This window comes from Triturus cristatus, chromosome 12 (genome assembly GCF_964204655.1).
Source record: "Triturus cristatus chromosome 12, aTriCri1.1, whole genome shotgun sequence".
Lineage (NCBI taxonomy): Eukaryota > Metazoa > Chordata > Amphibia > Caudata > Salamandridae > Triturus > Triturus cristatus.
This window is the reverse complement of record NC_140595.1, coordinates 220,484,503-220,499,835: the sequence shown is the minus strand read 5'-3', so window position 1 is coordinate 220,499,835 and position 15,333 is coordinate 220,484,503. Positions and strand designations below refer to the sequence as shown.

General features: G+C 42.1%; 1 protein-coding gene across 2 annotated transcripts in view; it reads left to right on the top strand.

The window, feature by feature from the left end:
- The window catches only part of LOC146775742 (uncharacterized), a 194,690-nt gene that overhangs the window by 54,862 nt on the left and 124,495 nt on the right, over positions 1-15,333 (top strand). For both annotated transcript variants that reach the window (XM_085637456.1, XM_085637457.1), the window contains exon 3: positions 6,477-6,664. In XM_085637456.1, the coding sequence (XP_085493582.1) occupies positions 6,477-6,664 (188 nt within the window). The remainder of the gene's footprint in view (positions 1-6,476; positions 6,665-15,333) is intronic.

Sequence of the window (15,333 nt, the reverse complement as noted above, 5' to 3'; positions counted from 1 at the left end):
CAGGATCAATCTCCGTTAATGCGCCATTGTCTAGGGCTCTTTGTGTTGCCCCCAGTCTCTCCTCCACAGACTCAATTTCACTTGTTATTGCCCCCATTTCTGTTGTCAAAAAGCTGGTGATTGATGTGGTTAAAGGGCGATCCTTTGCAGAGGGCATAACGGTTTTGCGCTCCCCCATCTCCTTACCTTTGGATGAGGTGTCCCAGAGGATTGGCTGTGGCAAAGCAACGACCCTGATGTCCTGACGAATAGCCAAGGGACCTGGCCCAGCCCAGCCTTGTCCGGTCGCGGACTGGCGCAGACGGGCCTGCCCTTGGCCCGGGCCTCGCCCGTGTGTGTCCCGGGCTGCGGGAGCTCGCAGCAGCTTTTAAGTGCCACCTGGCACGGACAATGCCCGTAGGCGCCTCCCAGCGCTAAGGTTGCTGGATGATGTGGTCCCGTTGGACCCGCTGATCCAAATAAAGTGTCTTGTGCTGGTAAAGTGCTCAGTGCTCCGCTGCTGGCAACTAGTGACAAGTGCTCCCGCCCCGTGTGAGCCCGCAGCCGCTGATAGGCGCCACCTGGTGTGGACAATGCGCGTAGGCGCCTCCCTGCGCTAAGGTTGCTGGATAATGTGGCCCCATTGGAGCCGCCGGTCCTAATAAAGTGTCTTGTGCTGGTAAAGTGCTCAGTGTTCCGCTGCTGGCAACTAGTGACAAGCGCTCCCCAAGTCTAAAAGTGTTTTCTAATTCCTGTGTGGGTCCAGATACTCTTATTTTGAGATTGTACAAAAAGGACATTTTACTGCCTCTATAAGCCTTAATGTATAAACTCTAAAAGCGATTTAATTTTCTTTCTTGACTTATATAAAAAGGTCAATATTATTGGTTCTAGTAAACTTAAATGAAGGCCCAGATTTACAAACACTTTACATTGGGTTTGCGTTACTTTTTTAATGCAGACCCTATGCAAAGTGTTGAGTTGGTATTTACAATTCAATGCAAATCATGATTTGGGTTGGAATGTGACCTTGTGTCCAACCTCAATAGCCTTTGGGCCACAACATACTTGGGGCCCAATTACGGGTTTTGGTGGTGCGGGAGTGTCAAACATGCCACCACCATGCTCCTGTACCACCAAAACTCACCACCTCCCGCCAGATTACAAGTATTTTTGTGATCTGACTGGCGGTGTGGCGGTCCCGCGGTGGTGCAGGTTAAAGTCTCATAGTGACCCTTAAACTGCACTGCAGCAGGACCGCCAGTGTATGTTCCTGCACAGGAACGTATGCACCATGACGTGCATTTCATCCTGTGCAGGAACTGCCTCTGGGCACCACCAAGCAGATTGCGGCCCTCAGACTTCTGCGCCACCGCCAGGGATCTCTGATCCCTGGCTGTTGCGGTGGTGCAATAGTGGTCCGACTGCCCAACTTGTAATAGGACAGTCGGGCCACTGTGGCTCGACTACCAACGCAACACCACCATGAGTTTTGCGGTCCCGGACTTCCAAACTCATAATCAGCCCCTTAGTCAATCAGATATAATGCCAGATTGGAATTATCCCCTTCTTCCTTTGCATTTTATTGACTGTGCAAAAAAACATTTGATGCAAGATTGTTTCAACTGTTATGTTGCAAACTGGATAAGCAATAGACTGGTGATCGAAGCTCTGCCATGTTAAAGACATGCCATTTACTAAGAAATTACCAAATCCGAATTTCACATGCAGTCGCCTAGCCATTGGGAGAGCGATATTATCAAGGTAACTTTCATAAAATTGGGCACATTTAATATCCAGAAAAGCAACAGATATAGTCCCAAGTCGGGAATTGGTCAGCTCTCTCTCTGTCACATACTTCCAATCAGTTTCTTTTAAATGATCTTTGGTTATTAAATCAGATCCTGTCCTGTTTCTCCACTGTTTATGATGACCAAGTAATGTAAGCATTGAACGTACACTTCTGATCTAGGGGATTTTACTTTGCGTGTCAAGGGAGATGATCTCTTCCAAGGCTGTGCAGTACGGCTACATTATTTCCTGGGCAGGTAGGCTGTCATTAGACTCTGCTAAAAGACCAGAAATGTATATATCTATGAATGACACACTGAAACACAATGGTAAACTCTGTATGTACAGACGAACTGTCTGGTATCATTTAAGGCACACAAAGTGACGTCGATATTGTTTCGCTATGACTCCAACGTCTTTGGTTTTTTGAACTGTGTTTTTTTTTTTTTTATTGGGTTTTTTTGAATTGTGTTTCTTGACACAGGTACATACTCATACTGTAAATATGGTTTGTTTATGATTTGGCCATACAATAATACCCCTTATCTGTGCTACCTCCTCTCATAAGTAGACTATCTTTCGACCCAACTAGTGGAGAGACTTAAGGGCACACGAGATTCACTGTTTTAAATGTACCAACCGGCACAACGGCAACCATTGCGCATATACGGGGCGTTCACATCCGATTCACTCACTAACCGAATATTCCTGACCCTGTTTTAAATACAATACGGACGAACTTAGGCACTGATAGATTTTCACTGATAAAACCGCAATCCAGGGTCACTGGCACATGTACAATAAACACCCATATCTGGGTTTTCGTTATTAGACTGCGGACTGACTTTAGAAATGTTGTCTGCACATTTTGCATTTTTACAATTAGGTCCCGAGGTCATTAAAAATTATCGTTGCCAGTTGAGCATAGCATCTTTGATCTGAATAGTACACGTTAGGTCCATTGAGACAGACATCTAGGATTGGGCAGCAAAATTTAGAGTCTTCTCTCTAGTTCTATGCATGCGACGCGCATTCGACGGGAGACCCGTATGCACTTATACCATGGCCACCAACGCACGGAACCGACACTCTACTCACGGGCTGCTGTACTCGGCTGACCCGGCAAACCGGAGGACGAGGGCACAAGAACACGGATAATATTTGAGGTGAGGATTGAGTCACGGATATGGATAGAGCAGATTAACTCACGAGACACAGATGGTATTTGTTAGCATTTGGATCGTTTATTTGATAGTGACGAGGGATTATTCATTGGTTACTGGGTGATTATGTATATTTAATTACGTTCCTGAGTGGATGACAGACTAGCCAGAAATGGCTACTATTTTAGACCCCATGGTGTACATAATGTGAAATGGCTTTACCTCGAGATGGTCTTGTCAGATATCGTGTATTCTGAAACATGATTCCTATATTATTTACAGAATGATGCCAAACTCGGGCTCCTCGTCAAGGAAACTGTGATAGTCCTCGTTCCCCGCTCCTTTCACAGAACCCCATGTGGGATGGAATTACAACCACAATTGAAGTAGGTCCGGTTAATGTGATATTTAGAAGATTATTTATATATTCACATGACTCGGGATTGTTTCGGCATTAGATCGCTCTTATTTCTCTTCTTAACAGAGATTTCTACAGTACGAAGATAGGTAATTATTCGAACTTGGTGCTTTATGTTCTTTGCCTGTCACTTTTAGGTTGTAGGTGACACGACGGTTATTTTCTCACGACGGTGTCAATCTTTTAACTATCGTTTCACTTAAACTGGAACAATCACATGGAATTCACGCTTCACTTACGACCGGGACGTCTTCTCTCTCCATTCGTTTAGGCGTTTATTGATAATTTCAACCTATACTTCATTGGTTCACTTCTTTCTTCGTCTTGAATGTCACATGTAACAGCTCACCTTTACTTGGAATTTGATTCAAATTACAAATGTTGTTGACTGCTTATAATCAATGACCTGTAATGACCTTCATGACAAGAGTTGGTATCTATCTGTTTGTTTGCACAGCCTTGAGGAAGTCGTGGGACTACATTCCCGATACGACGAAACACGTGTTGGCTGTGACCGGCTGTAACCTTGATGCTCCAATTGAACACTTCTTAATAAAGAAGATATGAAGAAGATATCACTTTGATATATGGTCTAGCCTTTTATGTATACATGTTCTTAAATACTAAATAGATAACCTAATCTATATTATTTACGTGTGCTGAGGTTTTGAAAATATGTTTTATTAAGCTTTTGCTTATCCTCGTAGAGCTTGTGGTTTCTCTACACCTTGCAGCACCGTCTTATAAGTGATCAAGGGAAACTGATGTGTAATTTCTCTTAGGCGCCATATACCTATGACACATACCACAGTCCCACTTGGAACTGAAGGTGTCCAGTGAATGCATTTGTTTGTCAGGGAGTTTGTGTCCTCTCTGCTCTTTTGCAGAGTTTTTGGATACGCTAAACTTACATAGGGATCTGCGTTCACACCTATGGCTGCTCATTTGGCTTTCTCTTTGAGCTCTGTCTGAGTTTGTATAAGTGTGTTGGGTGTGCTTCTTGTACTACCCTCCCCTGCTTTGTGGGATGCTTTGGTATTGACAATGAGTTTGTTCTCAGGACCAGATCTCTAATATCCTCCATCAGATGCTGTGAAGCTGGTATTTTCATTTTCTGCGTAAGAGCCTTTATATTTTTTATCGGTGCTGTACGCGTGTGACGTGTGTGCCTCTGAATGTAGTTGCCATACTCCCCTCCTTGCATGGTCTACCTGGGCATAAATTGGCTCTCTATCAGTCAATGCCTTGTAAGTTGAACATACGGTTGATGAATTTACCTTATTAGAGTCACTAGCTCATTAACTCTGCTTAATAGGTAGGCCACCATCACTTTTATTTCAATGACTTTCTGCTTTAGACATATCTCAGTCGAATCAGCTACTATTGGCTTGGTTGTGTCAATCTGGGGCACTTTGCTGAAACCGTCTCACTTAGCACTAATATCTGTACCTCCTTCCACTTCTTCCTTGTCCTGTTCTAAAGGAGAAACCTGTTGCTACTTAGGCTCAAGTGGGATTTCTGCAGGCATTCAAGGAGGAGGAGATGTTACCTTAGCAGACTAACTTATTTGTGTTGCATTTGAACTGTTATTGGGAGGCACGACTTTTGCATGAGCTACAGTGAAGGTTGATGTCTTTTTCCTAAATATACATGATACCCTAGGAGATAGTTTAGGCAGGCTAGGGCCAGGTGCCTTCCCACTACATAGCATTGTTTCTACCTCCTCTATACGTGTGTCAATCTCATTTAGTGTGCAATTTGCCTCTAGTTTTGGTGCAGCTCTTTTTTGCTTCCTCTGACCTTGTAAAAGTTCAGCTGCCTTCCATTTTCCCATTTGTAGTGGTCACAAACAACCAAAACAATTGAGAAACAGGGCAGGGAGAAAGGGGTAAATAAACAAATGGCCTAGGTGAATGAGCCAGTGAGTGAATAAGTTGAGTCTTATGGTTAATATTTGTACTAATTACAGGTACTCCATCCCGTAGGGTGGAATAAAAAGACTCACCACCAAACAGCGATGTATTAAATGGGCTTTGCCTTATTTACAAGGCACCATTAAGCCACTTAACGTGGCTTAATGCTGCCTTGTAAATAAGGCACCCTTCATGCTATACTCAGCGTGAAAGGGGCGGGCAATGGGTGTTGTGGTGGGCATTCCAGAGCAACACCCATTGATTTTGATGATGCCCCATATTTACAAGGGTGGCGTAAATATGGGGCAGCACCAAAATTAAGACCAGGGAAAACCTGGTTTTACCCTGGTGAAATGAGGAGGAATGCTTTATTTCTCCTCATTTATCCTGTTTCCATGTGTGCTGCGATGTGTTAGAAACAGCAAAACCCCATGAAGGATTATTTATGTGCAGGAAGGTGTCCCTTACTGCACAGAAACAATCATTAAAAATAAAATGACGAGTTGCAACTTCTATGTGTGCTGCAGAAACTACTTGTGTGCTGGCCCTATGTGTGTATAAACCCAGGCTCTGATAAATAAAAACTCCCGATTAGGCCAATGCATAAACATTTCCTTGTGATGTATTTCTACCACTGATTTGTATGGGCGTTCTAATGATGTTGGAAACTGTACTTTAATGTCAATAATTAGTTTAATCTGTGTCATCTCCCCATTCCTACATGGCTCCCTCAGGGCCCCAACCATTTATGCCTTAGTATTGTTATATTTGTGTCCAGATGTCTATGTTATTAGTCTGAACCTTAATAGTTTCAAGCACCATATTAAGTTGACTATATATGACTTGATCAGATAGAAATTATGATTGCATGTGATGTTCAAGGCATCTGCAATGAGATTGTAATTGTTTATTAGCACTACCTGTTGCTTACACAAAATAAATGAAATATTGACACATCTATAATGGGAAATTGCATTCTAAAAGAGCAATCATTCTGAATATGCCCTACCCTGTCAAATGGAAAAAGCCTGCCAAAACAAAACAAATGGATAAGTAAAACTAATTTCAACCCAGTCAGCACCAAACCCTCGTGGAACTGTATGGCTCATCGCTCAGGAGAAAAACAGATTTATATTTGATGTCACCTTTTTGTTTGGAATACAATATTTATGGGTGCCCAATTTTACTGATTTCATGCTCTCTGTTTTTTAGAAGCTACAGACCCTACAAGTGTCAACAAAGCCGCAAAGGAAGTTGAGGCACACCTGAAAGGAGCTGGTTTAAATGTGCTGATCAACAATGCCGGGATCATGCCTCCAAGCTCCCTTGAAACAGTGGATGCCGAGGACTTGCTGCATGTGTACACGACCAACGTGGTTGGCCCACTGTTGGTGGCCAAGGTAGGACTACACCAAAGAACTGCTCTTCTTCAAAAGGTTGAGGGAAGGGGTGAAGATTTATTTTGAAAACAACTATGCTTTCTCAAAGGCTGTTCTTTAACCTGAAAGTAGACTTTATGACAGATAGGGGAAATACCAAGTTCAGAAGCTTTTAACCCCATCAGCCACTGCCCATCCCTCCTTGCAGTGAGGAACTGATGTTCACACACATCTTCTCTGCTTTGATTCAGCATGTCCAACAGGTCAGCTCCACTCATTTCAGATGAGTGAGGTCTGCAGCATCCTCAGACTCAGTGATGATGAGACTGGGATGACTGAGGCATACATACAAAATGTGAAAAGTATTAAAGCATAGTTGTATTGCATGGGTCCCCTTCCAACATAAAGCCTGTTTGACAGAAAGCCCATACCCGTGCACTATAGCGCAAGTTGGTCTCATTGGTCACTGCATCCAAAAGTGCACCAGTGCTGGGGGAGAGAAAAACAGTGCCTTATTTTTGTAGATGCATGCTGTTTTTTTCTTTCCATTGATGCAAGAACTTTGGTTGCTGCGCTGCATTGCTCCAAATATTAGTAAATCTGCACTCCAGTGTGATTGAAGTCTTCACCCTAACTAGCAAACCTACAACAGACACCATGAAAGCCACAGTTCATGATGGCTGAAAAAAAAGACATACTCAGGTACTTACTATAGGCAGTCCAGCTGTCATACCTACCACATACACGCAAGCGACATGTTACGTTGGATGTCAGGGTGGAAGTTATACTGCTGTAAGCAAATATCTGCCAAAAATTGTGGGCAAGGTAGAGCTTAACAGAGTTTTGCCAAAATGGACTAAAACATAGCATAGCGGTCTACATCAGCTTCTTAAAAGATGTACCACTCAATAGGATGTTCACCACCATTAAACATGGAAAGAAATAAAGCCAAATAATGCTACATGATATTTGTGAACATCTATACAGGCAAAAAAAATTCTTAAATTATGCTTACCGCTACCGTTATAAAAGCCATACCCCTATATTAAAAAAATAACAACAAACGTCCCTAAAAAAGGTTTAAGGGGAGTTAAGCTTGAGAAGTATTCTCAATTGTTACTGTTGCACAAAACTTAATAATACATAACATTCACTAGTTAAGGTGCTACCATAGGCTTATCTCCTACCTCTCTCATACTTTCTTTATAGCATCAAATATTTTCATTCATAAAGGAGATGCTGTACAACGTACATTGGTGGAGAATGGTAGTCGGAGAAGTGATGTCAGAGCAGTGGGACAAGGGATGTTGTAGGTGAATGAAGTGGGAATTTCGACCAGCCTCCACTTCTGTGCCTGAGGCTTGGCACACTGCCCCTGTTGTGTACCACTTGGTGCCTTCTCTTCTCCTCCCACCAGACTTGTTACAGTGTATCGCCAGGATGCCCTTCCGAAAGGGGGTGACCTGCTGGGAGGCCCAAGCACGAGGGGGACACCATTAACAGTTTTAGGACCTCGAATCAACAAAACAGGGAGATATTAAGGACAAGTCTAATACTCAATGAAGTAAGGAATACAGTGGCACTGGACGGGCGAATTTACTGTGGTCAGAAAACACTTGCTTCTGAAGGAGAAGGGGCAGTCAAGGTAAAGCTCTAATACTACAATTAGTTTTCATAAACTCTTTTCTCATAGCGGAGTCATCACATCCAAGCCGAGAGGGTAACTGAGGGAGCTGTTGACTGCACTGTTGGGGCACTAGTACTCTGGTTTTTAATTTGGCTTTTCAGGACCTCACAGGGGATACTCTCCAAGTTCTAGATGATCTTGATACTATTTTTGCTAAAGGAACAAGCTTGGAGACTGCCCAAACTGCTCAAGTGGACAGAATCTCAAAGGTGTTGATTGACCACACCTGGAGCTTATCTCAGCCTTAGCGGGATTGCTAGGGAGGGCAGTCAATGGTGGTGATTAGCAGTAGAAGGGCAAGCATACTGGAGGCACTGCTGTTCTAAACTCTGAAAATAAGATACCCTTGGAAAATGATTGGCTTAGATTCCTGGGTCCTGCAAACTCCTCATCATTAGCTGCTATTACTAATATTGCACTTTCAACCTCATCTACTGTCCCTATTGCCTAAACAATGACAGTGTCCTCAAAAGGTATCGCATTGGACAGCGATCTAACCTCTCTAACCACTATACCACAGTTTGCGCACGAGATCCAGTTTTCAACCTGTTATTTGCCCTAACAAGTAACCAAAATCAGCTTGGCAAGGATTCTTTTAAGCAGACTACATGTACACTACATGCCTTTTATCTATTAAATATGTTGTGGTGAAAGGAATTGGGGGTGAAACCAGAACAGATTGAGGAATCAGGTTGTGATCTGGGAGAATGGTAGATGATGGCCTGAAATCAGGAGTGGCTCTTACTGGAATAATGTTTCCTCTTCTAAATCTTAATAACAAAGTGTAAAAGAGACATCTGAGTAATTATTTTCTTAGATGAACTTCTCCGATAAACGCGGGCAACTGCTTACCCACTAAATCACTTCCATACTTTAAAGCTATCTAGTGAAGAGTGACTTGGAACCTCTGTCTGCTGAAGGGGAAGACACCTTACAGTGGGATATCTTTGCCAGTAGTCTCACTATCTTGCTGATATGGGGCTGAAAAAAGACAAAAAATCCAGTGAACTTTACTCAAAGCAAGTCCTCTTATTCCTTATGATTAGGCCATGAGCTGTATATGCAAATAATTCTTGATGCACAAAACAAAATTTTGGCATCAATGTACACATCAAATATTGGCACACTGTGAGGTAACTGGTGTGAGCACTTGACAGCTAAAACTGTTGATCTGAAGATTCAGGCTCCTGTCCACAAAATGGCACAGATTAGAGTCATCATACAAAGAAGAGCAATTCCAACTAGTGAAGAAACTTCCATAAGGATTAGCAAGTGGTTAGAGAACCAGGGTGTTATGTCAGTGACTGTCTCAATAAAACTACAGGATTTAGAAAATCAACTTGGAAGAAATAACCTTTGTGTCCTTGGTGTTAAAGAAGGTGAAGACATTGCAGATGCTGATCAATAAATAGTTTAACCTTTTTTAGAAGGTGTTTGCAGGGTGTTTGGACTGGGATATGGACATTCAGATTCATAGAGCACAATGCTTCCCATTCAAAACAACAAAGATGTACAGCACAATTCCAAGCCTTGTGGCATACTTATTTATTAGGTCTGGCCTAATGACAGCTTCAGCTGTCTTTTCAGCCTAATGTTTTTCAACAAAAGCACACAGACATACATACATACATTTGTAGAGGTTTTGAACCAACACTATTTCACAATTGATCTGTTGACACATCACTCAAATTATACTCCCTCCCACCGCAATAATAGGTATAGATCAACAGACCAGCCCACTCCAGCCATTGGATACCATCTCTTTGAGTGACTTCATTTACCTTACACATGTACACATATACCTAAAAAAGTAGTTCACCAAAAATAGAATTTGTTAGACACCCTCACTTCCCGATTACTGATAATCCCTATGTATAATTCGGTTTCATAGACCATTTCCAAAACTCACAAAAACTTACTGTAAATTACAATGCTGATTGCTCACTATAAACAAGCTTTGGTATATTTATTTATTCTACAGAAAATGAGCAGAAGTCATTAAAGTAGCTATGCTATATATCCAGATTTGTAGGTTGAAGCCACACTACGTCAGGTTTGTAACTGACATTTGAATCACTTGCATCTGACCTGAGGGAGACCTCTTGTAACGACTTGTGGACCTGCAGCTTTTTTCTCCCTATATCAAATTGTTTGTGGTCATTCTGCTTACACCACTGTGAGTGTGCACAAAGTATTCAGGGAAAGCTCTCGTCCTCCACTTAAATCACCTCCAAGGATACACTCACTAGTTTATTCATTCGATAACACCCACTTAAAAAATAAATAGCAAAAATATATTGTTTAGCCACACTTTTTACTTAGCAGTGAATAAAATCTCCTATATCAAGTAGGGTATAATCACTTAATGTATTGAAATCTGTAATTTTGACTCTTCATCATGAACCAACTTTTGCAAATAATTAAACATATGTAAAATAAGCACTTATGATTAAAATAGAAAAAGTGTGCAGGCAAATGTAAGAGCCACACCCCTCAATTTGGCGCATTTTTGTTTTTGCATCTGACTTGAGCTGAACCTCTATTAACAAGTGGAACACCTGCCTTATGTAAGATTATCAATATTTTTGCATTTGACTTGTGAGAGACACCTAGTAATGATTAGTGGAACTGCAGCTTCATGTAGGAATTTTAATACTTTTGCATTTCACTTGAGAAGGACACCTAGTAACAGCTAGTGGAACTGCAGCTTCATGAAAGAATTTCAGTTCTTTTACATTTGACTTAAGAAGTTACCTAGTAACAGCTAGCGGAACTAGAGATTCATGAAAGAATATCTATGCTTTTGCATTTAACTAGTGAGGGTCAACTAGTACTGACTAGTGAAACTGCAGCCTCATGAAAGGCTTTCAATGCACTTGATAGGAACAACTTTGGCCATATTTACTAACATTTAACGCAACGAGCGCAACAAGGCAACTTGCTGTGCTGTGGGAAAGGGACATATCAGAAATGCACCATATTTACAAAGATATGATGCATTTCTGCTACCCTCTTGCGCTGGCGCAGTGTGTGCTGCCTAGAACCTATGTAGGCACCCTTGCACCATGTTGCAAGGGTGCCTGCATTAAAGCCAAAGTTGTTTTTGTGCAGAAAGGAAAACATTTCTGCACAAAAATAATCCTTAAAGGCATTTTCCTTTCTCCATGTGTGGTGTGGAATGCATCTCAAATAGAACAAGCATTGGCATAGCCAATAGGTCTCGCCTTTGGGACCTTATAAGTGGTTAGTGATGCAGCACATTATCCTGGGTGCTGTGCCGCCATGGATTAAAGCATTGTCAGGCTTATCTGCACCACTTTTTCATCTTCTGCAATAGCTCATCAGTGATTTTTTGCAATCAGACTTTGCTGCAGGCCAATAGGGCAAAATGAAGAAAGTAATGCAACAAACATATGACTCAGCTGCTTATAAAAAGACTCGGTGTGTAATATCATTTTAGCACAGACAAATTCTGATCCATGCATAACTTGTGAAAAAGGGAATGAAACAGATTTGCCAACATGTATGCTGCTTGTTTAATAAGGAAAGTGGCAAAGCAGGAGAAGTGAACAATGCTGTTTAAAGAAACACAATCAAACAAAAGTAGTGCTTTACTTTCATCCTTGTGAAGTCAATATAATTATTACCACTGAATTTGGTAATAACATATCTCTATACGTGGGTAATCACATATCAAGTTATAAATGGGCAACATCTGTAGGAGCATGCCCATATAAAACAGGTTAATGGTTTTTATTATAAAGGCACCATATATTACCCCTTTCTACTTTTGAAACAACTGAATTATAACTACCTTTCCTCCTGCCATGTCAAACTTCTAATCTATTTCTTAAAACACTGAAGAGTTGGAAATGCAACAAAGAGCACATTTAAGTTTCACAGTAACGTTTATGATTTCCACCCAAACAAACTTCAAGGTCTAAGCATTCTTCACAGGAAATTAATTTTGGACATCCCATTAAAAAATGGAGAGTGAAATAGAGACATCAGTACTCTACAAACCCACAGACTACTTCAGTTATGTACTCTACACAAGCGATTGGATCAAAAAGGGAGGAAATAAAAGGAGTCTTAAAAAATCAATACTTTCACTGGGGCTACAGCACATGATCATGGTAACCAGGTCTTGAGGGCAGCCAAAATACTTAAGAATATAATAATTAAAAAAAGAAAATACAGTTATCATGCCAACCGGGTAGCAACGATGGGCTGCGTCTCCTCCATTAGGCTAGTCTTAGGAACTTTCAACACATTCTCCACAAACATTTAGCGAGAGAAAGTCTTTTAGAAACTAACTGCAAAGGTTAGACAGCCCAAAAGGCATCTCTAACAAGTAGTATCAGAAACCAGGCAAAAGAAAACGAGAGTCCACCCTGCCAACACAGGCGATACAAACATCACCTACACACAGCTCAATGAAAAAGACTTTACCACCAAAGAATGTAACCAGAACATGAAATCCATAAAAGGGCCCTATGTAAAGTCACCGGGCTGCCGAAAAATGCACAAGACCAAAAAAATGGCAACATAAGCACCACACAAACACCCATAATTTATCAGTTAACAACTACAGATACAAACAAAGAGAAAGAATAACCATACCATGCTTGTTAGTTTTCTTCGGTGATATGCTGTTAATGAAAGCTGAATCTCTGAGTGGTGTTGAGACTTGAAACTGTTACACAGGAAGCTTGGGTCAGGCAATAAAGACACGAGCCTCCTGCCCAGGAGGAACTCTCTCTGGTACAATTCTTGCAAAATTCAAGTTGATGTGCCAAGAACTGCCACAAACACTAGGAGCTGCAGCTCTGGGTGAGCAGTATGCCATGCGCGTGACTGGAAAATAGAACACATTTCATCAAACTGCGATGGTTGCACGTGGTTATAGTTGTAGCCTGTATTAGAAGTAAAAACATCTGTAAATGCTTTAATATTCGAACTTTTTACTGACTTTTTACAAATAAAGTATGAACTGAAATCAAGCAAAAATCGAAAATACTGGAGCAGGCTATGTTGTTAATAATAAAAAGAATGCATTTACGTATGTTCTGCTGTCTCGCGTTAATCACACTTCATTTAAAAATCATTACTGTAAAGTAACTGTCAACAGTGACTTTCAGGGGGTTTGCTTTTCCTCCATCATTACCAAGCATGCAGTTAAGTACACGGCGGGAATCTGAATCTACATAAACAGCATGCATGCCATACCAACACTCAAATTAAATCCACTAACTTGAAAAGATCAAGTAAACGTGCTAAAAGACAAACGCGGCCCTGCGGCTGCGAAAGTTAAAGTCCATCAAAAGCCTCCCCCTTACGGGAGTGAGCAGCGGTCTGATCAATCAAAGCCAAATGAAAACAGCTCCCGCTGCGCGCGTCCAAAGCCAGAGCGGTTCCTCCCACACCCATGGCGGCTGAGTGTGTGCTTTATGAGACCGGCTGAGGGGTCTGAAAACGCCGGTAATATTAAATAAAGGCGCTTCGCCATGCTGTGTTGGGACGCGGGTGGGGTCTAAAATCGCCCGTGATGATAAATAAAGGCACTTTCCCTGGCTGTCTTGCGAGGCGGGAGGGTTCTGAAAGCACCGGTGATGTAAACAAGCACACGCTCGCGCTAAAAGTGGGAGGGTTGAGTGGAGTGCGGCCGAGAGCACACAAAGCATTTCCCTTGCGGGAGCGAGCCAGGGGCACCATGTGTTTGTAAGTTAATTACAAACATATGGTGTCAAAGCTCGCTCCGGCAAGGGAATCGCCAAACGTGCAGGCGTTGCCATTGAAGGCAATTGACACAAAGTGAATCGATGGCTAAAGGTCTTTTTCCTATGCAGCGCATGTGCGCTGCGTAGGCGAGACCTAAAAAAGGAAGTAACCAGGAGAAATAAAGATATTTTCCTTGTTACAACAGGGTCTGGGTGTTGTACCATGTGTACGCGTGCCCAAGTTTACAACTCTTTGTAAATCTGGGAATTCACCAAAGTCCATGTGTGTATGCTTGGGAACGTCCATAATCCATGCATGGAAGACCTCTCTGACACAAGGTAATGCAAATACACACAAGAGGAGTAGGTGTGCAGAGATTCAAAAAGCTGGTATAAATAACGGCACATGCTTTGTTTATGAACACTGCCCTCACCCACAAATTGTGGGATGCTTCATCACAGGGCTTGCTAACGACACCCCTGCGCAAACCAACGCCTGGGGTGGAGCAATAGGGAGGGGGAAGACAATACACATATAAAGTAATAGGGATCTGAAAAGAATAATGGTGCAGAAATAGGAGTTTAAAACCCTCCTCTCTGCATGTTGAAGATCGACCCAATCTGGTTTTATGGCACCTTCACAGCGTGCGGGGAGAACTGGTAGAGCTGCGACCTCACCTTGATGAACGTGTGACTACAGGGAGGTACGCCTCGCTCCCACGCCTTTTTGAGCCGCAACAACTGTGAAACTCGGTATTATCACTGTGTGTATTGCAGCCATAAGACCAGATTGGGTCTATCTTCAACCTACTAAAGGAAGGTCGGAGACTAGGGGAATTAAAGGGATCATAGGCCCTGAAAAAACCTGTAAGACCTGTGTAGCGCTATAAAAAATCAGCTGAAACGTGTTGACAAACATGCAGAGAGGAGGGGTGGGGTCTATTAATACTACCCGACACCACCATCCTACATTCATTTTAATCCTAGCCAGGATACTCCTGAGCCAGGGTTAAACTCCTATTTCTGCACTACTATTCTTTTCAGATCCCCATTACTTTATGTTTGTGTATTCCTCCCCCTCTCTATTGCTCCATCCCATGCTTTTGTTTAAGCAGGGGTGTCGTTAGCGAGCACTATGAAGAAGCATGCCAAAATGTGTGGGTGGGGGCAGTTTTCATAAACAAAGCGTGTGCCGCTAATTATACCAGTTGTTTATTTCTCCTTACTCCTACTCTTCTTGAGTGTATTTGGATATTTATTGGAGAGGTTGGTGTAGTAGTGTA